The sequence below is a fragment of the Caloenas nicobarica genome, chromosome 4 (genome assembly GCF_036013445.1).
Source record: "Caloenas nicobarica isolate bCalNic1 chromosome 4, bCalNic1.hap1, whole genome shotgun sequence".
Taxonomy (NCBI): Eukaryota; Metazoa; Chordata; class Aves; order Columbiformes; family Columbidae; genus Caloenas; species Caloenas nicobarica.
Window position 1 is genome coordinate 55,462,128 of NC_088248.1, and position 27,033 is coordinate 55,489,160.

At 39.3% G+C, this 27,033-nt stretch overlaps 1 protein-coding gene across 10 annotated transcripts in view; it reads right to left on the reverse strand.

The window, feature by feature from the left end:
- The window catches only part of TBC1D1 (TBC1 domain family member 1), a 108,634-nt gene that overhangs the window by 38,284 nt on the left and 43,317 nt on the right, over window positions 1-27,033 (reverse strand). For 6 of the 10 annotated variants that reach the window (XM_065633490.1, XM_065633489.1, XM_065633483.1 and 3 more), the window contains 10 exons: window positions 21,650-21,685; window positions 18,823-19,356; window positions 15,621-15,710; window positions 11,781-11,885; window positions 11,026-11,158; window positions 9,496-9,587; window positions 7,401-7,511; window positions 4,749-4,877; window positions 3,740-3,826; window positions 784-1,073 (listed from right to left, as the gene is read on the reverse strand). In XM_065633490.1, the coding sequence (XP_065489562.1) occupies window positions 784-1,073; window positions 3,740-3,826; window positions 4,749-4,877; window positions 7,401-7,511; window positions 9,496-9,587; window positions 11,026-11,158; window positions 11,781-11,885; window positions 15,621-15,710; window positions 18,823-19,356; window positions 21,650-21,685 (1,607 nt within the window). The remainder of the gene's footprint in view (window positions 1-783; window positions 1,074-3,739; window positions 3,827-4,748; window positions 4,878-7,400; window positions 7,512-9,495; window positions 9,588-11,025; window positions 11,159-11,780; window positions 11,886-15,620; window positions 15,711-18,822; window positions 19,357-21,649; window positions 21,686-27,033) is intronic. The other 4 variants (XM_065633492.1, XM_065633487.1, XM_065633488.1 and 1 more) reach the window with 3 other exon arrangements.

Here is a 27,033-nt window from a genome sequence, read left to right on the forward strand (position 1 = left end):
AATTTTCTTTTTTTCACTGTCATCACCTATTTCAAGCATGTTTGGTTACTGCCCTGCCTCCTGCAGGGAAAAATGAGCTGGAACACATACAGACTTCCCACTGTCTAACTTGTGTAAACGAGTAGTTTTGGCAGTTCTACAGAAGCCTACAGACAGAAATGTTGCCATAGTAATTGGAAAAAGCCAGACAGAGGGAGGAAAGTAAACTGCCATAAAGTTAAGAGGAGATTTTAGAGATGTAGAGGCAGACTTCTGAAGGAGGATAGCTTGAAGAATATTAGCATAAAGACAAGTAGTTCCTTAGCTAGACAGGAGCCTCATCTCTATCAACAATTAGGCAATTTATGTCAGTTTTGTGTGTTATTCTACAGTCACACATGAATTCACCAACTAGTAAGGTCTTCAGCATCAAAAATGCTACTGGGTTTTTCTCTATAAACAAACAAGAAGTAGCATTTATTTATATTGCTCGCAGATCAAAACAACAAAAATTAATGAATATTGTTTGCAAAAATATAATTGGACCCCTTAGGAGCAATCTTACATTGTGATCGCACTTAGTTTTATGACATACACTGTGGAACTACACGTCATCTTTCATCTTCCCTGTGGAATACACAGAGCTAAAAGTGTTTTTAAACAGAATACCTACAAGCCTCCAAAGAGTGACACACTTCTATGATACATTTCTTATCCATTAAGAGGACATATATGGTAGGCAATTATCACTCCCAAATATGCCCTTGAAAAATGAAATCATAGCCTGCTTTTAATAAGTCTTACTTTCTTCTGTGAGGAGTCTCTGTGCTCACTGAGTGATACCTCATAAGTTTCCTCTGGGGAATAGATGGCGATGTTTCAACAGGTACCAGAGATTCCTGGCTTTCTGTTGGCAAGTGACTGAGTGTGTTTGCTCGCCTCCGAAAGCTTTGCTGAGGTAACAGAACAGACTGTTCAATAGGAGAATCATCTGCGTTGCTGGGGAGATCATCCACTGATCCACTGGGCTTGACAGCGTTTTCTGCAGGAAGCATAGGAAGTCTGTCTTTTTCCTTTTCACACAATGGTGGTTCCTAGCAGCACAAAAGAGAAGGTTATCAATACGTGGGTTTAAAATCAACCTTTGAGGTTGCAGTCCCATGTCATTATTCACGTTCCACGAAGACCTGCTTCGAACTTGCACATTTTTACCATGATAGCTCAAAGAAAGAATCTTTCATGTTTTATGTCTTTGTTATTAATCATTTAGGTCAACAAATCACAATCTCCATTTTACAGAGAAAAAGTAATTCTAGAGCAATTGTATTTTATAGTATGTTGAATACAACTCAGAAGAAATGGGGTCAGAACAGAACAGATGGGTCAGGTTTGGGTAACAGTGACAGTGACGAAAAGGGTGGCACTTCAGATTATTGTATATTTAGCACCCCATTCAACAACAAAATATTCCTTTTATCTACCTGAGATTCACATAAAGGACTTTAATCCTATGACTAGATGCCTCTTTCAAACCATGCACTTTTCTTCATTCCTCACCTTATGTGTTTCCTGCGGAGTCAGCCATTCTTTCAAAAACATACACAGAAAAAGCAGACTCCTGATTACTACGAGTCTGTAGGTGACCAGGCACTAGAGCAGAATCCATATCTGTATCCAAACCCGCAGAGTGCTATGCTGCCTCCAGGGAAGAAGATTGCCTTCGTTTGCGCTCTTTGTTTATATTGTTTTATTCAGATTAAAAGCTTTCTAACCACACAAAAGGGGAAATTATTCCACCTCTCGTTTTAGTTTTATGTTTCTTATTAATACAATCCTGCATTCACAGTATGTACCTTGCAGGGCTAAACCAACCAGATTAGGATTAGCAACATGGTAATTATTGCTTTTGTTTTGCTGCACATTGTTGCAAGATTCACATGATGTTGTGTAATATTTTATTTCACATATATAGACTCACACAATAAGATACATAAGATACATAAATACAAAGTGTATGTTTATATACAGTACAATTCAAAACTCTTTGGGCCTGGCCCTCCAGCCAATTTGCTGGGTAAAGAACTGGCTGGAGGGCTGGGCCCAAAGAGTTGTGCTGAACGGAGCCAAATTCAGTTGGCGGCCAGTCACAAGTGGTGTTCCCCAGGGCTCAGTATTGGGGTCAGTTCTGTTTAATCTCGTTATCAATTATCTGGATGAGGGGACTAAATACAGGCCAAATGCCGGGTCCTGCACTTGGGTCACAACCACCCCAGGCAGCGCTACAGGCTCAGGGAAGAGTGGCTGGAAAGCTGCCTGGCAGAGAGGGATCTGGGGGTGTTGATCGACAGCTAGCTGAACATGAGCCAGCAGTGTGCCCAGGTGGCCTGAAAGGCCAACAGCACCCTGGCTTGTATCAGGAATAGTGTGGCCAGCAGGACTAGAGAAGTGATTGTGCCCCTGTACTCGGCACTGGTGAGGCCCCACCTTGAATCCTGTGTTCAGTTTTGGACCCCTCATCATAAGAAGGACATTGAGGTACTAGAGAGAGTGCAGAGGAGGCGATGAAGCTGGTGAGGGGCCTGGAGCACAAGTCTGATGAGGAGCGGCTCAGGGAGCTGGGGCTGTTTAGCCTGGAGAAAAGGAGGCTGAGGGGAAACCTTATCACTGTCTACAACTACCTGAAAGGAGGTTGTGGCATGGAGGGTGTTGGTCTCTCCTCTCAAGTAGCAAGTGATAGGACATGAGGAAATGGCCTCAAGTTGCACCAGGGGAGGTTTAGATTGGATATTAGGAAAAAATTCTTCATGGAAAGGGTTGTCAGGCATTGGAACAGGCTGCCCAGGGAAGTGGTGGAGTCCCCATCCCTGGAGGTGTTTAAAAGGTGTTTAGACGAGGTTCTTAGGGACCTGGTTTAGTGCTGGAGTTAGGTTATGGTTGGACTCGATGATCCTGAGGGTCTCTTCCAACCGAAATGATTCTAAAATTCTAAACGGAGCCCAAATCATACTGCTCTTTTTTTATAAGACAGGGAACAGAATTAAAGGCCTGAAAGCAACTTCAAACATCTGGAGAAGAGTAACACAGATTTACTGGAAGTCTCATCTTGTCAAAAAGTATAGAAATCTCCAGTGAAACTCCACAGATAACAGCATCTTACATATTACCATTGTACTGACAGGTGACTGCTATTTCTTAGCCTGAATCTCTGTTACCAGAGTAAATTGCAAAATTACTTTTTTCAAGTTGTCCCTCAGAGGACTCATATACATTAGAGCATGTTATACATATGAAAAATGATTTGAGTAACCAACTTGATAATTCTAAAAAACTTAAATATTGCTTCAAGCTGGCAGGAAAAAGAAAAAAAAAAAAGGAAAGGCAGTGGCTGATCCAAGAGGCTGCCTGCAATGAAAGCAGCCCTGTCATCCTCAGAAGGGACTTGGCACAGGGATAAAGGCACAACCTACGGATCGGCAAGTGGCAGCAGGACTCTTACAGGCAGGAAGAAAAGGACGCAACTACCCCCTCTACTCGGTGATACTGTTTTTATCAAACTGTTTGGCTATTCTGTGGTTTCTTTCTTTTCACACACAATCAGTTAGTTTGCCTACTCCCAAAAAATAATCAAAACAAAACGCAAGATGTTGGAACAGTACAGTTATATGAGCAACTGGTAACTGCATTTCACATCTGACTAGTTGTTTCAGGGAATATTATCTGAAGTTTCTAAATATGTACATTCACTCCAGGCTTTACTCACTTTACTTGTGGTGCTTACAGTACTGGACATGGAGGTCTCCAAATCCCCAGCACCAGCACTGTCCAGAGGACCTCTGGCTTTACTGCCCTGTAGAGATAAAGCACACCCGCAGTCAAGATTATAATGTATGAGGCATACCAAAAAGAGATTTATATACAATAGTCAGAATCTATAATTTTCAAAGACGGTTTCACATTTAATTTCCTGCAATGCCTAAGAATAGCCTTAGCCCCTGTGAGAAACAGAGGCTTCATTCAGGACAGTCACTGACATTTTAAAGGATCCTGTGGAATTAAGGAATTCTCATGGACAGTTATATGCTTTCCATGATATGTACATAATCACATATTGCACACATGTGCTATAACTACTGTTAAAGTACCTTCTGTATTCCAAACATGAAATTTTCACACTAGGTACTTCTTTCCAAGATACAAAGAAACGAAAAGGCCATCTATTACAAAGAATTTTTGCCTGATGTCATATTGCATAAATGCCTTCATATTCTTAGTGTCTTCTGAAGCTCTTTACACTCCTTGCCTTCACAGAATCTCTAGCATTCAGAAGTTCAGATTCATCAGTTCTGTGTCACTAATAAATACTATCTCATTAGGAATGCTTAGTCAGTTCCCTAATAATTTCCTTCTAAGTAAAGAGAAGTGAACAACTATAATTACTTTTAAAATTTTCTAAATCTGAAAGAGAAATAAAACAATGGTTACTTTTCATAAGTTCTCATGCTCAACTTCATATTAATTTTTTGAAATGCCTATATACACTATTTCCTATCAAGCAATTAGTTCACTTCTTCCAGGATTTGGTATTCTCTCTACCAAAGGCATGCTTTCTTTTGTCTCCTTCCACCATGTACACTCAAATATTTTTGTCACTGTGCCTTTAATAACCACTTGGCTACAACCTGGAAGGATAACAAATATGACATTTCTATCATTCCAATAAATAAAACAATTAAATTACGTTCAGAGGCAATAAACATGAAGATACTTACACGTGATAAAATACTTTCAAATGATTCTGTCAGAGATCTTTTTGCTTTGTTCTTTAACATATCTAATCTGAATCTGGGAGCACTGCTGGGCACCTCATTGACGGCATTCTCAGCAGGGGGCTGTGAAGTCTGCAAGTGTTTAAAAACATAAATGTGAAATACTCAATGACCTGGAGCAGAATCTCAGGGAACAGTCTGAACACTTCTGTAACCTCAATCAATACTTTCTCCTGGTGTCCTTGGCTTTTCATGCCTTTTTCTCTACTGATACTTGTATTGAAGTTTAACAAACTATCCTAACATAAGACCAGGAAATTTCTTAGAGGAAACATGCTGAGTGTAGTAGCATCCTTCAGAAGAATTGCCATTTTGATAGGGATTTTTGGCTATGTGGACAAATTTTCTTTAATGCCAAAGTACAACTGTACAAATTCTAAATGTTTAAGTGTAACAGATTACAGATTTCTCATGGATTTATTTTTCTTCAGCCAAGACATTAATCAAAATTGGTGAAGCTCGTAATCAACAAGAACTCTCAAGTGTCTCCATTCAAATGGGGCTTTCTAAGGGCCAGAAATATATTCACCAGTAGAAACACTTCCAAATTAAAGCTAACAGTCTACTGAGAATTTTGCTTTTTAAATAAACACTTCAGTCCGTATTCAGTGCTTGTGAGACTAGTGTATTGAATATAAAAATGACACTACAATACAAATATTACCATCCAAAGCTAACACCTGCAATAGAAACCAGGGCACAGTTTTCAGTGTTATTTTTGGATGTTCATCTTAAGGCTGTCAGGCACCATAGCCCGTTCTACTTGGCCCTAATTTTAGAGTTCTGAATGCTTGATCTATGTAACTATTAGTACGTGGGGAGTCGAAGAGCACAGCATCACCAAACAGCCCTGTGTGGATTTTAAAGCATCCTATTTCCTGTATAACAAAGTTACAGGCTTCTGTATTTTCTTTTTACCTTCGCTCATCCTCAAAGGGCAAATCAGATGCTGCATGCTATTACGTTCTTAAGAAAAGACACTTATTTTCAATGTAATTTTTGTTAAATAAAACCCATGTACTAGTATCAAATTTCATTTTTTCCTTTCCTGATTTAAATTAAAAAAAAAAAAAAGTGATGAAAAGCAAGGAAGTGAATACCTATGCAGAAAAGAAGGGAGCAGGCACAACAGGATGTCATGGGTTAATGATTGCCGTGACAAATAACACTGTCAGAGTACATGTTCAAAGGTATCTGCTATTACACAGCTTTGGAGATAAATTATCGGGGTACATATAAAATGTTATGATAAGACAAATGAAGGACTGAGGGCAAGTCAACTCTGTTCTTAAAGGACTGGCATCTTTGCAAATGTCAGATTAACCAATTTTGGATCCAGGAACTGAACTAACAGACTGCAGCTGGCCTTAGGAATTTTCAAATCACACTGAAGACACATTAAGATATTATCTTGTTTTGTATATTCCTATTTCCAAGCCATTTGTGACTGACAACTATTTGATAATCAGCTGGCATTAGATCAAATAAAACATTTCAGGTATGATGATGGAGGACATCAGGCAATGTTTCTTCCTGTCATGACACAACGACAATGCTTTTTTCTTGAAAACATAGTTCTAGCGAGATGCCCAAGACAAGAAATCAGAGAACAAAATATGCAAAGTTTTCTTCCTGCTTCCTCAGGGAGTTCAATAATTAGCCAGTAAGCCATAAAAGGAGAAGAGATTAATGGAGTGAACAAATAGTACATGAAGTCTTGCTGCTATTTCCCCAGTTTCTTCAGAGGTCTAATCACTCTCCATGTATTCATTTGCTAGTTGATATCACAAATGGCCAACAGCAGTCATCACAATGGAACTACTGGCCAGCAGTGGTGGGACAGCCAAGATTTTTTAAAGGGTCAAATAATCGGAACTGGAAGTTTCCAGAGAATGGGTGCTGATCGTCTTTTAAATACAGACCTCCTCAAGGTGTCTCAGTCACCAAGACATCCAAAATAATTAATCCTGTTTCTAACTGTCCTGTAAAAATAGCCAGTTAAACAGCCCTGATGCAACCTGATGCAGAACGAAAGGCAGCTCAGCTCTTTGGAAGGGGATGACAGTCTCTGCTGCTGTTTCTGCAGCAATCCTCCTCAGCTACTGCTCCTTGACGTCACTTCAAATGGTGGTTTGCACACAAGAAATAACTTCCAGCTATTGAGTAAATGCAATCATCTTTATCAAGGAACAAATTCAACGTGTCCTCAGGACACTGACTCACACAGACAGCAGGATGGCAAATGTCACAGGTTGGAGGAGCACAATTGCAAATTCATTATATATTCCCTCACATACATTGAATTGTCATTGTAGTGAGAAGAAAGAAACAACCAAAGTAGTGGTCTACCTTGTCTGCATCTCTGTCTCCTAGGCCTGAAATCAGACTGTCCTGAATACCTCAAAATCTGAGATATGTCTGTTTTGGTGCACGACAGCCTATGAGTCATAAGCAAAACCAGTGTTCACTTGGGCCTACAGTGTGAAGTTCCAAAATACCAGTGATGGAAATTTGCCTTTGGAAAGATATAAAAATGCAGTGGAAGACATTTTCCTGCATCCTCTTTATATGAACTAAAACTGAACGATTACTTACCTGTTTTGCTTCTCCAACATGAACATGATCCTTCTGTTTTTCTTCATACATGTTTCTCAAAACAGAGATAACCAACTCATTCTCTTTTTGCTCATTTCTTGGTCTTAATTTCTTTAATTGAAAACACCACAAGCACAGTAACTATACATTCGTAGAACAGTTAGCAAATATTTACTTTTCTCATTTTGTCAGTGTCAATACATCGTTAGTGTAAGAACAAGTTTTAACTTAGTTAACGCTACCACTCCAGTCCACCAGAGGACACCAGTGTCCCAAGCAAAGCATCAACACAGCCAGAAAAAAGACCTCACTTCATCCATGACAGAATTCACATGAAAGATAAAGGACAACTGTAGAGGTATCAAATTGCCATAAGCAAATACAAACTTTAAAAAATACTTTTGCCAATTTGACTTTGATGCCACAACCCCCAAAATACTGTAGTTCGGAGTTTGTAGCACACATGAAGCACTGCCTTGCAGTTACGATCATAGAATGGTTTGGGTTGGGAGGGACCTTAGAGACCCTCTAGTTCCAACCCTGCCATGGGCAGGGACACCTTCCACCAGACCAGGTTGCTCAAAGCTCTGCCCAGCCTGGCCTTGAACACTTCCAGGGATGGGGCATCCACAGCTTCTCTGGAAGCCTGTTCCAGTGCCTCACCACCCTCACGGTGAAGAATTTCTTCCTTATATCTAATCTCAAACTACCCTCTTTCAGTTTAAAGCCATTACCCCTTGTCCTATCACTACAAGCCCTTGTAAAAAGTCCCTCTCCATCTTCCTTGTAGGTCTCCTTTAGGTGCTAGAAAGCTGTTATAAGGTATCCCTGGATGAAGTACAACCCTTCCCCTAGAAATCCTTCTCACTGGACACTTCGTTTGTGGAAAATGACACAGATCTTTTAAAACTTAGTGCACAAGGTGAACATATTTGTCTCTGCTGCATTCTATTTAGATCTGAATTATTGTAAGAGAAAAAGTTTTTGAAACAATTTATTATAGAATTTAATCCCAGAAACCAAACTTTTGAAAAGGATACGCTGCCTTAAGCCTATTGATGCAATGCAGAGGATACAGTATGAATTAGCTAATGCCAAGGTAGCACATCAGATTAATCAAAATATCCTTAGAAAGACAGTTATCTAAAAATGCAGATCATGGTTACAACATATGGAGCTGTAAGAATGTGACAACTAAAGCTTCAGGCAGTCCAACTCAACAAATCAGCTGATAAAGATGGGCAGCAGAGATGTACTTTACCCTTGGTTTCACCAAGTTAATTGTTTGCAGACTCTCACCAGAAGCAATTAACAGTTTCTTGTGACTACTACAAGCTTTAGACTGTTAAAATGTGTGCAGACTACTAAAAGGCAACAGTACCAGCTAGCTGCTGTACACTAAGAAATTACTTAGCTCATGGAATCGCTCCCACAGAACAACTTCCAAATTTGGTACTGGATGATAAACTGGCACATGGAAACACACAAAGAAACTGAAATGACTCAAGAGAGGAAGGAAACACGATTTTTTTAAAAGTCTGAAATTTCCTAATCTTCAGTAGTGTGCCAAGCACAATAACATTTCCTACAATGTTGATCATCTGTCTGAAATCCAGCTATGTTTTCCTCCATGCTAAAATAGATTTCATTCAGAAGATAGAAAGTTGAGCTTTTTTAGTTAGTTTGACAAGTATTCAGTTCTATGATAAATTTTAGGCAGGACATTTTCTGATCTGGGAATGTTACAGTAATTTTTTTGGTCAAAGCAACAGTTGAATGTTCTCACAGTACAAATTACTGCCTTCCTCCACAAAAAATGTGTGCAGTTTTACTAAGGGAGAAGTCAATATTTTCATGGAAAACAAGCAGTATCAGGGAAAGAAAAATTAGTATAGTAAGCCATTTTCATCAAAAGACAAAGCTTTTAACTGCCCTAGAAAAATAATATTGAAATTAAAGCACAAGGTGATTAACAGTCTACTAAATAAAGATAATGAATAATTTACAAAAAAATGAAAATAAGTTTGGTGTTTCACGCTGATGTTAGCAAAATCCATCAATTGCTTTAAAATTTTGTACGAAACAAAGAGCTTACCTTAACCTCTTCAAAAACAGAGGCCTGCTCCTGGCTATTTAGTGTTGTTAGATGCTTTTGTAGTTCTAGTTTGGTCTTAGAGGGGTGTAATCCTACCAAGAGGAACAAAAAAAGAACAAATGCCAGGGTCAAATTTGTCAGAATTAATCAATCACATAAATATGCACACAATTTAAGCCAAAGCTCGTCAGTTATTTGAGCTGACCCTTTGCATTGATTGCATAACAGGGCACTAGAAAGAACTCTAGGTTAATTTAAAGCTACTACTGAACTCATGTCTTTAAAATGAGGGACATGAACTCTGCAACGAGGAGATTTACTGAGCACAGACCAGGATTATACTCTTAGCTGACGATTCCATTATCACACAAGATAAAATAAACCCACAATCTACTGCATTTTAGCAGACTGCATTGCTGGTGTTTTACGCAGTACTGCTTGGATTTTGCTTGTGGTATGAATATAATTTCCCTTGATTTTTTTCCAATTTGTATGCCTGGGCCTCTTCTGAAAAAGAGTAAATTTACTGCATGTTAGTGAAGTTCTTGCTTTGCCTCTTACTGAAAACATTCACTGACAGTCTAAGGCAGACTACCCTCTTGTTCAGATTACTTTTTTTCTGCTCTCATCCTGGATTAAATTCCTTTCCTCTATTTTCTGTGGAAAAACAGCAAACCATCAACAGTATTTTGTACTTCAGTTTCTGATCATGGCACTTTTTCAGATGCAGACGCTATGATTAACCATATGGCATGAATAAAGGCATTAAGAATCATTTGCCTTCAAGAAATTTCTCAAAAATCATTGCTAGCTGAAGTCTAAAACAGAGTGAAAAGTAGTTTTGGAAGTTCTCCAGTTTCATCAAATTAATACTAGATTGGTTTTAGTCCAATAAGCTACTGTCACGTGCTCTGACAAGCTGTTGTTGCCCTTTATTCACCCCAGACATCGCTTAAATGAACAAAACATAACTGTGAAATTTGCTGAAATGCAAAGAAGTTTTTTGTGTCTTGAACTTGTTTTCTGATTAACGACTACCATTCTAACTGCTGCATTTTCATGAAGGAGCATAAATCAACACCACAAACAAGCATATGAAAAGCTCAGTGCTCAGTTCATGTTTAGTGGTAACGTAATGCCAGTATCTAAGTGGATTCATAGGAAGCAGATCACAGCTATTGCAGCATATATTCTTCACAAGTTCCCCATCTACAATTGTCTGCATTTATAAAGCTAACAGAGCCAAGCTAGCTGCAATTCAGTAATATTTAGACTCTTAATTAGTTTTCAAAAAGTCAACTCAAATACAAGAAAGGAGTTTAACTTTTGATAGAAAATTCTTATGCCCTTACAGATAACTGCACATTGCAGTCCTCTAAATGAAACTCTAAATAAACTGGCTTCCAACCCTCCATCCCAAGTCTCAGGCTCTTTTTAAGCATTTATTCCCTTATGAGTTCCACGTGTAAGACTGTCCCCTAATAAATCTGTTAGAAAAAATATTTGACCAGAAAGTTCTTTAAACCCCACCTTCTATCTTTTCACAGAGTTTGTGCAAACTTTGCATAGGACACCCTTCACAGAGCTGGGGCTGTGCCCTGGAAGTCTGTTGCACAGCAGCTGCGGTGAAAGCCTGTTTCAACGTCATCATGATTTCATCAACCTGAAAAGAGTGCAAAAGAACAGATTTTCACTCCTCCACTGACTGTCTGTCTTCCTTAACAAAAACACAACAGAATGATGTTGCCACTGGTTTGGGAATGTGGTTTGGATTAAAAAGAAAGGCTCTTCCCATGCAATTTCTGCGCACAAACATACAAGCAAGACAAAACTCTTTGCGAAGCGCTATCTCTTCCAGGCCACCCAATTTTATTATTGTGGTCTATGAGATACTACCTCTATCTAGAAACCTTTTCTTGTCTGTGATAAAAAAAAGCTTACTGCTGTTGTGAGGCACTAGCCTGACCTAGAGCACAGTAGTGTAGTCCTGATTGTCTTAACAGGTACACTACAAAAAAAACCTTCTTCCAAAAAAGGAGACATACAGTCTAATTTAGTTCGTGCAATGGAAGGAAGTTTTATTGGATTTTAACGGAGATTTTAACTTCTGCTTTCAGAATAAATGAAAAGTTCCTTTGCAGAGTGCTTTGTTAGTTACATTTACGAAATAATGGTGTTTCTGAGTGGAGCAGGATTTGAAGACATTCAGCAAAATAAACAACATGAAGCAACCAAAGACTTTCAGGGCCTAATATTCTATTAGGCTCTTCTTTTCTTTCACTTACCAGTGCTTCATCTGTACACTGAAACACGTAACAAACGAAGTGGAAGCCTCCGTTTTCTGAAGACTCTCTGCAGATGAAGCCAAAGTGATCCACATGTCTAATTCCCTAGCACAAAAAAAAACCAGTAACAAAGCAGTCGTATTTACTTTCGGTGTTTTGTACCTGCATTTTTTCCAATAACAAAAGCATGGAAGGCCCAGCAGCATTACATATAGGTCACATATCTCTGTTCCGCTACATTAAAGTCATCTGGCCATCAAAAATCTATTTTGTTTTAGAAACTATTACTTCATGAATCTTTTAAATTTCACTTAAGTGAGAGGTTGTTAGTTGTGGGGTTTGTTGTTGTGGGGTTTGTTTGTTTGTTTGTTTAATGTCTGAATTATACTAGATCCAACACTTACAGGGATGAAGAAATACTATTCAAAATGTATTTTACTCAATATTTGAAATAGTAGGGTAAAAAGCTCACTCTGTTTTTCGTCTTGTTTGCTTAAGCAATAAACAATTGCTTTACATTTGTAAAAAGCAAATCAAAGCAATAGCAAAAAACAGAGAAGCCATTTTTTTTCTTTTTTCATCTAAAGAAAAGCTTGGGTAGTTAAAAAGTGAAAGCAGTTAAATATATTACTCGCAGATCACTTATGGAAGCATTTACTTCTCCTAAAAAGCAGGCAAATTCAGGCACAATCTACTTGCAACAGTAGATAAACAGTACATCCTGGTAAAATCCCAAGGCGGTTTTTTAATTGCTGGGAATTTTTTTATTTTATGAAAAGGCTTTCAGATGAGTGGAGTTAGGTGATCACAGTGCATGTCTTCTCAGTGCACCCTTCTTGGTAAAAAAATCCCAAAGTTATGATGATGAATTACATGCACAGTGGTAGAGCCTGTTTACACTCAGCACCATTTTACTGCCTTGTAGCTGTCATGGCACAAGTCAAGTAAAGAGAGGCAATAAACTGTTGTATCTAAAATCATAATGCTGAATCACAGTAAAAGAGAAATTTCAGCAAAATTTAAACAATCCAAAGATGTGAAAGCAGGACTTTTTTGGGGTTTTTTTTTCCTTTTCCTTGACAACAAAGGAAGAATCACTGAATATTCTCTTTGTATTTTTATGATGAAGAAAAAATGTTTAAAAAGCACTTCACCATAAAATGCGAATACTTCCATAAAACAGAATGGCCAGGTGTCCCAAAAAAGAACACTTTATAGCATCAGATATCCTTAGGCAATCTGAACAATATTGTCTTATCGTTCGAAATACTAACAATAAACCTTCAGAGCATGCCAGCTGAATGAAGGAAAATACATTAACGTGTATGGAAATACCTGGTTTGTAGGAGTGTGACAACTACACATAGGCACAAAGGGTTTATTACACAAACATCAGGCACTAACATGACATGAGAACAAAAAGATCAGAAGCACATTCACATCAAGTAAAGCCCGCAGCTTCTCCAACTCCAGCTCCGTTGTGTCCAGGTTATGCCTTTTAGAGGCAGGTAGGTAATAAAGCAAGAACAGGCTGATGCAACCTGCAGGCTCTCTCCCACCATCACCCACCTCACAGACACGTACAGAACACACCAGGCCCCCTTTCTAACCCCACAGCCCATTTTTCTTCTTCTGAAAGCTCGTTTCTTCTCCTGAAAACCCAACTGCTATGGTGGAGGGAGCCCAGCTGGGATGATGGCCCTGCCACAAAACTGTGAGGTACCAGGAGGTGGCAAACGCTCTCAGCTGTTTCAGATTAGCTAATGCAGATGCGTGCCCCTGGGCTACACGCTTTTTTCTGCCATTATAGTATATCGGTGATGGATCAGGCATTCTGATACCCAATTTGGGTACTGATTCTGTTCTCCCTTATAATTTAATTCTAGTGTCCTCAAGAAAAGATTATTAAAATTCTTGTATGATCAAGATGAGTCCCTAAGATCGTTCTGTCAAGTCTTCTGAAATGTGCATACTTGAGGGAAAAGCCCTCAGTACCCCAATACCAACACCTGCCCAGCAACATATTCTTCAGACAGGAGGGGAGAATTCAAGGAGAATCTCACTCCCGCTGCTCTGAGGAACAAACCATCTGCTGACCTTCAGGGCACGTCACAAAGTCTACAGCTAACTCGCTCCTGGCTAAGGAGATGGTCTAAGGAAAAATGGGGATAAAGATTTTTCTGCAATTTGGGAGTTCTCTTCAAAGCTCTTGATGTGACAGCATGCAAACTATAATACTTAGATTTACTCTGAAATTTTCAGAATAGCTACCTGCATATTTAGTGATGAAAGCTATTCACATCAAATTAAAAAACAAAGTCATTTATGAAAAAGAAATAAAAATCCAAAAAGCTAGAAGCAAATAACAGTAAATCATATTCCCTGTATTTAAAAATGGGTAAATAGACCTACTGTAAACAAAAAAAGTTTTGCCCCAATATCATTAAGATCAGAGCCTGTGATGCACTGAGTAGACCTGCAGTATGCAAGTTAAGGCAAGTGCAGAACAGTTCCTAGTGCAAGAAAAAATGGGAAAATTAACATCCTGCTATACCATATCTCACTCCCACCCGAGCCTCACAGTATGAACAAGCATTGCACTGGTTTAATTCAAGGTGAATTTCTAGTTAAATTAGCAGGATCATCCATTCCTCAATAAATACAAGTTTATTTATATAATCTTAGTTCAAGTTAATTTCTCAGAGAGTTAAACTAAAATGATCTATAACAGGTTTTAAAGGAATTAAGTGTTCTCTAAGGACTCTATCCTAGTTTAATGAATTAAATTCAATTTCCCCATTCACTTAAACTGAATCAAATCTGGTACACCGACAAACTAAATACAACTAATGCCCTGCAGGATGGAAAATAGGTAGGGAAAAACAAATCCCTGTGTCATGACACTGGTTAGTTAATGAAAGCAACTGGTCTATGAAATGTCTTTATCAGCAGCTGTTTGAGTCTGCACGTTGATATTTGAGGAACACTCCAAGGAGAGCCCTCCGCTCCTGCTTGAGGACCCGCCAGCAGTTGGTGCAGCTGCTGGTGCAGGAGTGCGGCAGCTGCCCGAGCTGCCCCATGGCCTTGCTGTGACCGTGACACTTCTGTCCCCACACCGCTGGGCCGTGGCAGTAGCTGAGTGTGAATCACATGCCTGTGTCACCTGCTCTGTGCCATTCTTCATCTTCACGTGTGTAAGCTGCATCTCTTTCAAAACATCACCACTCGAAGTTGAGTCATTAGATAAATCCCACCTCACATAACCCACGCAAAATCAAAGTCAGAACCACAAAAATGAGATGCAGAAGGACAGGGAAGAAAACTCTGCAGCATAAGAAACAGGGATTAATAGTGAATGAGGTGGCTCTGAAACGTGCTTGCTCTCAGTGCATCACACACACCGCCTCACATGCAACTTACACTCTTGAAAAAAAATGTATTTTTGAAGTATTTTTAGAGAAGTCTTATGTATTGTTTATCTCCTTTCATTATCACTTCTTGAAAAATATGGTTCAGATAATCCCAGATTTGCTGTGAATCTTGCCTACTGAAATCTCGAACCAGAGCTGACCAGGGAGTTGATTCTAGCTCGTATTATTCATCCACTGCACACAGAAGCAAGTCTTTATCTCGGGAATTACAGTGCAAAACATGAGAAAATAATGATGGTTTGACAAAATTACTGATTAACTAGCAACTTGTCAATAAGCAATTACTGAAATCACTGAAGTGAGAATCCATATGAAATGCTTGGAGAGAAGAGTACATGAACATTCTCAAGTGGACAAGATTTAAAAAAAAAAGGAAAAAAAAGAGAGAAAGAGCACAATGCAATCTTACCTGAGAACAAAAGGATATTTCTTTAAAGCTTTTTTCAATTGCTACTTTTTTTGTGTCGGGACTGATAAGGTAAACTTCAGACTGGCCGATCTAAAAAGAGCAAAATAAATAGCAAGACGATAACAAGTAACATTACACTGCCTTTGTCTCATTATAAAAATGTCTCCTGGACATAAATCTCAATTTTTTTTCTACCTGTATTTTTAGACCAATTAGTACATTATTACCAGAAGAAAATACTGAAACAACATTGTTTTGGTATTCAGTGTGTTGCACATTACTGCACTGAGATTTAGTTTCATGTTTGATACAAGAGTCTGAGAATAGTGTTTAATTAGATAAGAGCAATGTTATACCACAAGTAACTTTGCACTGAGAAAGTATACTCACACTCTCTCTTCTTTTTTTCTGCTGAACTGGACACATACCACATTCCCAAAAGCTACTTAATTAAATTGTCCTAAAATTTAAAACCAAGTGTGTGCCTCTACCTGTATTCCACCTAATTATTTTTTAGGGTTTTATTTATTTAAGACAAACATAGCATTTAATTTAAAGACTTTAACTCAAACTATAAAAAGGGGCTTATACTGGAGTCTATCTTCTAACTTAATTTAATCTGTAGGCCATTTGTACTGCAGTGACCCAAGCTGCTGCTCTAACTTTTGATGGACAAAGGGCATTTTTGAAATGAAACTCTTGCTTTCAATTTTTCAGCTTCTGGCAATCTCTTTGTAACATTGTAACAGATAAATTTTAAATTCCTCATAGTTTCTAGCATATCAGAAAGTCTGCTTAGGACAAGTCTCATACCAGTTTTTAGGGAAGATGGGTAGAATCTGGGTCCATTTATGAGCATGACTTAGACACATCTACTGAAGCTTCAGCCACTACCAAATCCCATAAGATGTACATAAAAACATCAGCAGCACTAATCTACCTGTAATTTCTTAAGGAAAGGGGAAGGGGCAATCCTGTGTGTGAATGGGTCAAGTGAGATGTGCCACGTCTGTGTGTCTAAAAATGGTCCTGTCCTTTCACCTTCCACCTCTTCTTTCACTCCAACCAGTCACAATGATTTTCCCCAACTCTCTGCTAGTTTCTTTGTATAGTCCCTGGGGCAGGCCTCTCACATGTTCACGGAATTATTCCTTCCAACACCTACTCGGTAGCTGCGTCCTGCTCGCTGCTGCCTTCCCCTCCCTGCAGCAAGAGGCTCCTTCTTAGCTCAGCCCCACAAACTCCTTCCACACACGGTCCCAAGGCAGGGGGCCTGAAGGCAACCGAACAAGGGGGGAGGGAAATATACACATCCTCCCCCCACCATGAAATACAGTCAGGAAAAAAGCCTAAAAAATAAAAAAAAATAAAAATCCCAAGAAATTGCTAGGAAAGCAGTTCTTCAGGAAGAGAAACCAGGACTGTCTGACCCAGCTGAGGAGAGTCAGCAGATAATTCATCTGAACATTGTTCACATCTCATAAACCAACCAACCTCTGTTGCAGTCCTGGGGAAAATCCAGTAAGAACTTTAACTAAGAAAATACAAACATTTTTTTTCCTGTGGATATAAAGTTCCTTTTTAGCATTTCCTATGTAGTCGCACACAAACTGATGAGCCAAGTGCAGAGCTGTGCGCACCCCAGACCTACCATCACTCAAACCCGCTGAACGTGGGGGATGGACAACCAAAAACCTTGGCTCTGCCACGAGCTGCCAGCTTGTGATAATACTGGAGGCACAAACCACTGTTACTTCACTCTCTTATATTCAGCTGAATGGCAAAATAATACAACTGTGCAAACTAAACAGTATTTTCCCAGGCAAAAAGGAACCCAAGACAGAAAGCCACATAAGCAGAGTCCCACAATGTGGAAATGCGCCTGTCAGCAGGTGACTGACATTATATCCAGGCTGAAACTACTTGTATCTTTGAGAACTGCTGCATCTATTTAATATAAATTTAAAATGCACTCACTGGAGTAAGAGGATCTGGACCTAAGCAGTCCATCTATAATCTCCAGATCTCTAATAACGGAGTAAGGATTTGTTTAAAAATTAGACATTATTATAAAGGGAGTCTATATTTTCTGTGTGAAAGAAATGCGCTCAAGGGAAGAAGGTAAACATGGAATTGTTTTTAATGGAGCGCAAAATTTCTCTCCACCTTCTTCCACTTCTGTCTCTGATGCCAGCCTGCCACAAATAAATGAGAAGTTTTAAATCAGGTACAGCTAATGACATCTTTTTCTGTGTGTTACTTTTTACAAACATAACACTTTGGCAGTCCTTCTTAAAGCAGCACTTCTCTTTCCCCTTTCCAAAAAACCTGCTGTAACTGCACTCACTCCACTCTGTTACTGTCCTTAAAAACTCCCACCCCAACAGCAGCTGACAGATCCAAGATGACGTTATGACAGCCAGCTATCACAACAGCAGCTCCAGGTTTGTATTACGTTCATAAGATACCAGATACATAAAATATGTTTTATAACTTATCCATCATGAGGATTATAAGAGGAGCAAATAACACATTCCTTACTTGTTTCTCAGGTCTTGAAAAATACTTTTGCTCCTCCTCTACCAAGGCAAAGGCAATTCTAGTGTCCTGGTTTGGGCTGGGATAGAGTGTCTGGCTGCCTGCCGGGTTAAACCACAACAGCCAGCCACGCAAAAGCAGGACAGGAGTGGAGGCAGGTGTAAGGTAGCCTACAAAGTTACCACACTACTCCATCATTACAGACATGTTGGCAGCAGGAACACCTTCATGAACTGTGCTGCTCAACATAGGACATAAAGTCTGCTAGCCTCCAGTCATGGTTTGGTCCTTCAGCTCTAGTTACAGGTAACTCATTCACCTGGAAATTTATTTCTGCTGTTCCTAGCTAGTGTAATTGTACATACCATTTTGCAATTGTATAACTACCTACTAACTTGCTATATCTTTCTAAAAGCTGTCTTTAGCAGCCCAATGTTTCAGGTAGTTTTAGGCTATTTAATATAAACTTATTTTGACTATGTACAAAAATTTACACTGACTGGTAATGCTTTTTAGAGAAATAGGTGAGTTTAAATTAAGGCCTGGTAATTGCAATTAAGTTATTAAAGCGTAACTGCCATCTGTCAGAACATCTCTTTTGGTGTTTGCCACTCCAAACTCCAAGATGTGAAAACGTCACCAAAAGCTGCAAATCTTGCTTTACCATAAACAACATCGTCCGGTTTTCTGCAATGTCTGTTGGCTGCACAACACTGTGTCCACAGATCAGTTGACTTTTTAGGTTCAGTGAAATTGCATCTTCTTCAAAAGACCTGACAAAGCTGTTACTCCTATGGCTTCCCTCTTGATAATCCTTCTTAAAAGCAAAGGAACGAAGCCCAGGCTGAGAAAAAGATTTCCTAATCGGCCTTTTCTCCTCCTCTTCACTGACCAAGGGCTGGAAGACAGATCGAAATTTGTTGCTGAAAGAGAAGCCTCCGAAGTTATTGGCAGTTTCATGTTGTTGGGATGATGAGTTGAAATCAGATTTTTTTTTACAACTTGCATGATTGAATTTCTCGATGCATTCATCTATGAGTGCTGGAGGTGCGTTTTTATGTGCTACTGTCACCCGTCCACAGAACAGCACCTCAAACTTTTTGGCAAAAGGGTCTTCAACATCTGAGAGGTTATTCTGAAACTCTTCTTGACGAGCAATTTTTCCAGCTTGTCGAATAGAGCTTATAATCTCAGGCACCTACAGGAAGGGGAAAAAAAACCCAAAAAAACAAACAAAACCACAACATGAGCATTTAGTGTTTTATGACAAACAAATTGCAATACTAAGAGGCGCTCCCTGCTGTTATTTTTCTGGAATAGCTGGTTTGGTTTTGTTTTCTGAAAGACCAGTTGAAGTGATCTTGTATTTGTCCAACAGACATATTATAAAAGTTAAACACTGACTAGATGAATTGCTCATTCGTCTCCCTGCCAGGAGTTCACCATCATCAACGCTTTGTCAAAAGAGTTTCATCTCCTGTAATGCCATGTGCCCTCAGTAAAACTTCTGGACCTGAAGCAACCGGTATAACATGACAAATTCAAACTCAAAATGAAGGATAAAAATACTTCAGGAAGCATAACAGAAGCCACAGACTAATTAATAGGGAAAGTCATTTAATCTGTTATTTTTCACCCCCTTCTCTTACTCAAGCATTCATGTCATGTAGATTAACGAGTCTTGCAAATTTGCTTTCACCTTCATAATAGCGTGCTACATTGTTATGGCAGTTTGGTGTTTTGTTTTTTGTTTTTTTAAACTGTAAGTAGCTGTGCTTTTTAAAGAAACATATTAATTATTTTAGATGTTCGTTTTTATTCTACTATCCTAGATGATATTCTCAAATAATACTACTTCCATACACAGTATCACTTGCAGGATATCTGTATGAGAGAGCAGTCTGCTCCAGCCCGCAGGTGCTGGAATTCTAAAGAAAGCCCAAACTGTCATCTGACATATTTTAAGTAACACTAAATACCCACAGTTTCTGATATGGTTATAAGGTAGGAACACGCATATGCTGTGAGGCCACTGCTTTGACTGCCCTCGGAGATTGGGGTTCCTCTGCAGCATGTGCTGCTGCCATAACAACAAATGTGGGGCCATCATCTGTGGTTACAAAAGATAATTCTGCCAACTTTTTAATTCTCCCAAATTACTTTGAGAAAAACCAATGCTAAGAGTGCCAGTTTTCTGACAAAATAAACTTCCTCTGTCAAGCATCAGTTGGAGCGAGCTTACTTACAAGTCCTTGGTCACAGATAGTACAGAAAGGAGTCTGGGAGCAGCAGACAAACAGTAGCCCAGAAGAACCATCTCCCCTATGAGAAAAGGCTTCCCTAAACCTAAAGAATGCTTCGGATATATGACCTCTGTCTTTTCCAGACATTTCTATGGTCACCTAATGCTTAAGCATAATGCAGTAATATACATAAACTAATGCAGGAAACAGCAAAGGATTTAAGAGGAAAAAAAAAAGGCTGAACAGTGAAAACTGAATTTCACTATTTTGGGTGCTCATAAAGATCTCAGTAGGATTCTTTTTATAGACAAGAAAACACAGATATATAGATATGGATAGATAGGTAGATAGATATACACACACACACATATAGCTAGTGGGCTTAAAATAATAAGTAACAGATTACGAAATAAATAAATGAGATGACTCAGGAAGCACTACTTCACCCTCGAGCGCAAAGCACGAGTCATCAGTTAATCACCCAGCAAAGACAATGGGGAGGAGGTAAGAAAAGCAAGGTCATGACTTCAGAAGTCTGATCTCAGCTGTGTCATGAACCAGCCAGAAAGCCTTGGGCTTGGGCAACGTTGTGCCTAACTTTTTAATCATATACAAGAAGAACGTAAGGGTACAATGAATCTTTATAACATCAAATGATACACATTTGCTCCACAGTGAGCTCAAGGTTCATCTCAGGTTTTTTTTAATCTAATAGTCCTTCAAAGAACCAATTTCTAGTCTCACAACATACCAGGATAACAGTGAAATATAAACCTTTATTCTACCCATATTTCAAGCTGCAACTGCTTTAGCATTTTCTAATGAATACATCTTACTCTTGTGAGAGTGTCTGGATTCACCAGCCATAGGCAATTTTACTTCTGAGTTGCCCAGAACACACGCTGAGACCTGTGATCCCATCTCCGCTTTTGCTGAGGCTGCAGAGGTGACGGCACAGAAATGAGGTTATTTCCCAGAAAACGCTCATGTCCTCACAGCCAGGAACATGAGCCCTCACCCAGGCAAGGAGCACCACCACCCCAACTGGGGGTAAGGTCCCCCTGCACCACCCCTGCTGACGGCTACAAGCAGAGTTTCCAGCAGTGCAGGTGTTGCAAGGGTTATTTGGGATCCGTCACAGATGTGTGGTTATTGAATTTGATTTCTTCAACGTTTTTAGTTATCAAACATGCTAAGGCTTGAATTATGTTATTTATAAGTAACAGCTGGCTTCCATGCTTCACTTACTGAAAAACACTGACTCCTCTGTTCCTGCTTGTTAACCTAAAAAAATTCACAGCCTGTTAATACCATTTTATTACTTCTAATTAGGCAATTGGTGCAGTATTGCTGTAGCAGAAGCAGCAAATCACCACCTCGGTTTCTTGTGACCCTTACATATGTTAAACATTAATCTCTTTTCATTAGTAAAGACAAGATGCCATGAGGAATGAGAAAAAAATAAAATACATATTTCCCTGGAACCGTTCTTGGCTTGATCAAGATTTGTGATCTTTTCATCTACCTGTACTATTCCGGGCCTTTTATGCAGGTATCTAGAAACAAAGAATCCACACTCTCCTGTGTGTCCTCTGACCCTGGCTCCCTCAGCAAACAGTCCTGGATGTGGAGTACGTGGAGATAAGTAAACATTAGTTAAAAAAAAAAGAGAGAAAGCAAACAAAATCCATTAAATGTAAATAAATTTATTACAATGATTTCAAATTATTAAAACAAACAATGTAGGCTCCATCCTAGCAACTGTTTATTAACCATGGCTGGAATTTTTCCAGATTAAGAAGCATGCCACTGGGCAAACAGTAACCACATCTCTTGCAAACCTCCAGCAATTAAGATGTAAAATGAATCAGGTTTTATGGCTCTTCACATTGTATCAAAAAGCAGCAAGGATCAAGTTGCTCCTGAATTAAGTCTATGCTGCTTGGAGTTTTTTTAAAGGTTTTGGGGTTCCTTCTGAATACAATAAAAAGTCTTTCTTATTGGCACAGGTTGCAGAGTCTCCACCTTTGTTGATATGCAAACTCTGAGTGGATACAGCCCTGAGCAACCTGCTCCAGGTGACCCTGCTTTGAGCAGGGAGCTGAACTAGATGATCTCCAGAGGTCCATTCTATCTCAGCTTGGCGACTTAGATACCAACATCTCCTATACAGACCCACAGGTAATCATATCTACTAATCTGAACTGGCTAAGTGGGGAAAGACTGTTGCACACATGCATGATTTCTTCCTGCTGCAAAAATTCTCTTTTCTAGCATACTTCTATTCTGAAGTGTTTTCTGACTTATTTCTCAGAATAAACATGTCATTAGTGGATAAAGATTATTTCTGTAATCAGAAAAACAACTGCTGATGATCTAAAATTATTTCCCTAAAAACCACAAACCCAAGTATAGAACAGCAGCGTAAGCAGTGATGAAGCTACTGAACACAGAACGTTACCTTCTCATCACTCACTCTGGGCCAAACAGGGCTAGTGAACAGAAGATATAACTGAAATGTATTAGGAAAAGTTTTTGCATTTAGAGTGTCTGAATTAGATACAAAATACATATATATAACCATTAAAACTAACACTGGACTGTTATAATTTTTTTAAGTATACCATCTTATTTCTGCTATGATGAGAATGTTTATTTTGCAGAGATAAAGCAGGGAACTGAAATGCTGAGTATTCTTATGACTTGATTCTCAAATAACAAAGCAGAAACACAAACCAACACCTCAACTTCCTAATGCACTAGATAAACAGCTACAGCTTCTACACTGTGCACCAAATAACGGGAAGGCAATAACTTTTAAGCACGCACAGGTTTGCTGCATCTGAGGAACAGTAATGGCTCTTTGCCTTCACAGAAAGAGAAACTGCAGTTCCCTTTTTTCTCCGTGCAAGTAAGTCACCCTGTAAGTTTACATACAAGCATACAATAAGATGTCAAATCTCTTTAGCTTGTCAGTGGATCTGAGAAAGAGTGAGAAACTATTTTAATGAAGAAAGCACAGTAACAGCTGAATGTAACAGCTGCCTTTTGGTAAACAATGCCAGACTGAAAAAAGATTCCCTGTTTCTGTAATACACAGTAGATAGGAAAGCAAAGTGTGTCACGGGAGAGGAACTGCTAACACAGCAACTGGCCACGACAACAACAACAACCAAAAAAAAAAAAGAGAAAAAAAAAAAAGTAGGATGATTTTAGATGCTATGCAGTCTTCATACCTACAAAGGTACCAGTCCCTTCATAAGGCTTTAGGTCAGTGAAGGGCTTGAGCACAGGCTTAACTATTTCTCGGCAGCAGGTGGGTTTTTTTAACATAAGACAGGCCTAAGTATAACTGATCTTGCAAAACAGACTACATAAATGCTTGGAAACTGAAAACCATTAGGATAAGATCTTGATCTGAACCTGAGGAGATCCCACAGCACCCTGGCTGGAACAGAGCTTCAACAATCTTTACACAGCTCTTCAAACAAGCAGATGTTTTGATTGAGTTTTTCCTGCCTAACTCAAGTATCATAAGACACATGATATGAATTCTTTTTAAGGGTACTGACTTGCCTTTTTTTTCCTTAACAGGCTCAGTAAAATGTCAAGACGTCTAAAGTATTGTTTGCTATTAATATCTTTCCCTCTCAATTTTACTAGGCAGTGCTGCCGCAGGAAAAATACAGTCCACAGCTATATATTTTTGGAGAAGCCATGTGGTTGTACAGGACAGACAACAATATTTTTGTCACTAATGCAGTATTTAGGATCACTGAACACTTTGTAAAAGTAGTAGAAAAGAAGCAGCAAAATAATTTTTGAGCTGTGTAGTAATAACAGAAAGGCCAACGCTTCCCGTCCTTATCACTCCTTAAACCCATACTAGTGGTCAACTACCTTTTTTGAATGGTTTTCTCCACTCAATGGATTCCAAGTTTGGCATTTTGGATTTAGTGGATTTTAATTTATGGATTTCACTGAGGTTGTGTTTGTTTGTTTTTTTAATTGAGACACTGTATAATTTCTCCTTTAAGAATGATAGAATACTTTCGTCATTTGGAAATGACCTCTGATGGTGCAGCCCCCTGCATAAAGCAAGGCAAACTCTCAAGTTAGATCCAACTTCAGATGAGATGCTGGGGGTCACATTCAGCTGAGTTCCAAGCAACCCCAGTGACAGAGATCCCTCAGCCTCCTCTGCCCAATAGGAAACCTACAGCTGGCAGGAAAGGATGGGCAAGACACAACCATCTCAGATTTCTTTTGTGAGAAGTCTTGCCCACTAGTTTAACCAAAGAATGAACTAAAAACTTAAAGCAAGAAACCACAGTCTTTAGTCTCTCACTGAAGTAAAAAAAAAAAGTTGTTTTAAAAGCAACAGAATTTCCTTCTACTTTGACATCAGTAGAAATTCAAGGTAGAAGAGAGTAACAAACTTCTGAAGTTCATTTTCACTTCAGTGAAAGACCTTTTTTTATATTCAAGTCTTATCTCAAGTGTCTTCCCAGTTTTTTTTATTCTATTATCTACCTTGGAGACTGCTCTACAGCCTCCTACACCTCGCTTTTTCCAGTCATTAACTTCAATTCTCATTTTCCAAATTTTCACCCCTCAACTCTTAATCAACAGTTCTCTGGAGTACTTTTATTATTAGCTTTCTTCCTTTGCTATTTGTTGACTTTTATTCCTCCTACAACACCACTTTCAAACAAATATTTAATTCAGAAAGAGAGGCAGAAAGTTTATATTTCCTCCAGGCCCTGGATGGCAACCACCTTTTGCAAGCTCCCATCAGTTTCTGTTTTTCTGTGCTTACGAAACACACCACAGGTAGAGCCAAAGAGAGATTCTTACCACCAGCTCCATAAGTACCTGAGATCAGTGGGTGCATGGAGAGACGGTTCACCTTTGCTCCATCACTTCACGCCTCTATGCGTATGACCCAAAACTTTGCTGCTCATGAAAAACTATGAACTGTGCCACTCTCAGCAGCTTCACCATCATGTTGGTCTAGATCATTTCTCTCTCCTATAGCCAAAATGTACTAGGTGTCTGGTTTAACTGGAGAACTTGTGGGTATGTTTTGAGGAAGGAGAACAAGTCCCAGCAGAGCCAGAGGGCTGGGAGGGGTGGCCAGGCCAGCAGCCAGCGGGGGGCTAACCACACCGCACATGTGCTGCTTGGGAAGGACTGGCAAACCAGGCAACAGCGATGTCGTGTCAGCCTTGATAAGGGAAAGCTAAATGGCTGAACAATATCACCACAGACCTACGAAAGAAAAAGCAATCATACGTGTTTCTACTTACGGGCGCAGTTTGCTTAGCTAGGTTTGAATGGGCATGATGCAGAAAATGGGATAAGTGAGGGTGATGCGCCTATGACTTAAATTTTGCAGGGATGTACACAAGAAGCTGAAGAACAAGAGTGCACTAAAATTCAAAGGATATTCTGTGTGGGGCAGAAGAAAGCAATCTGTTTAAATCCAGTGCTTTTTTGACTTGGAGCATGGTGCATGAGTCACACAGTAAGTACTGAGAGTGGAGCTCCGTGTAGCCAACACATACTCCTACAGTTTACATGTTATCATAAAAAGCCATAAAGGTGACGAGACTTCCCACACAGATCAAGTACTGCCTCCAGAAGATTGCGAAGTAATGCAGACAGATACCATGTGTACTGTGTGCCACTTTCACAGTATCACATTCCTTTTAATGTTACAAACAGATCTCAGCTCAAGAACCTTCCTCATGACTCCTCAGCTAGATGGAAAAGGCTGCACTTTTTGCAAAGTCATGCAAGTTGAAGAGCACTCCATGCAATTTAAAGAGGCACGAAAAGGTTTTCTTTCCTTTCTCAAAAAACAATATTTGCAGAATCTGTTTATAGATTATTGTAAACAAGCTCAGAAATAGAACATAATTGTACTCGGTGTTCTAGTGAAATTGGACTGCTCTGTTCTGTGGTGGTGTTTCCGCCCCGAGAGAGACACATCATGCTGCTGATGTACTTTAAGATTTTCTTTCACATGCTCTCAAGACATACCTTACTTGAAGTCCAAAATACAACAATACCTGGCTACTCTCCATAAATAAACTGCCATGTCCCAGATTGCTGCTTACTTTTGGACCCCTCCCCATGAAAATGCATCATCTAAAACCGAACCGGAGCTGATGGAAAGCGTCTGTGGGCTTTTAGTGCAGCTCTAAACGCAGCAGCATCCGACTGTCTCTGAAGTGGGTATTCCTACAAAATCTACTACTGGGAAGGCTATTAGTGTACTCTGCGCTGCACCTGGAAGGCTTATCATATGGAGTGCATTAATTCATTTTTCCCCAGCTCCCTTCTGTCCCAGCAATCAAAACCATTTCTTTTCATCTTATACAGCTTCATCAGCTCCTCCATTCAGTACCATAAACTTTCAAGCAACAAACGTGAAATAAAGCAATCCAACAAATATTTCAAAAGCACATTAACATCTTCATAGTGTTACCTTGTCCATCTTTTGTTTCAAAGTTTTCTTTTCACACAATTTCAGAAATGAAAAGAACACCTGAAGATGTAACAGTGGTTGCTGGTCATACCTGCAAGATTCCTGGCTCATATTTTACAAGGTGACTATCAATAACTGT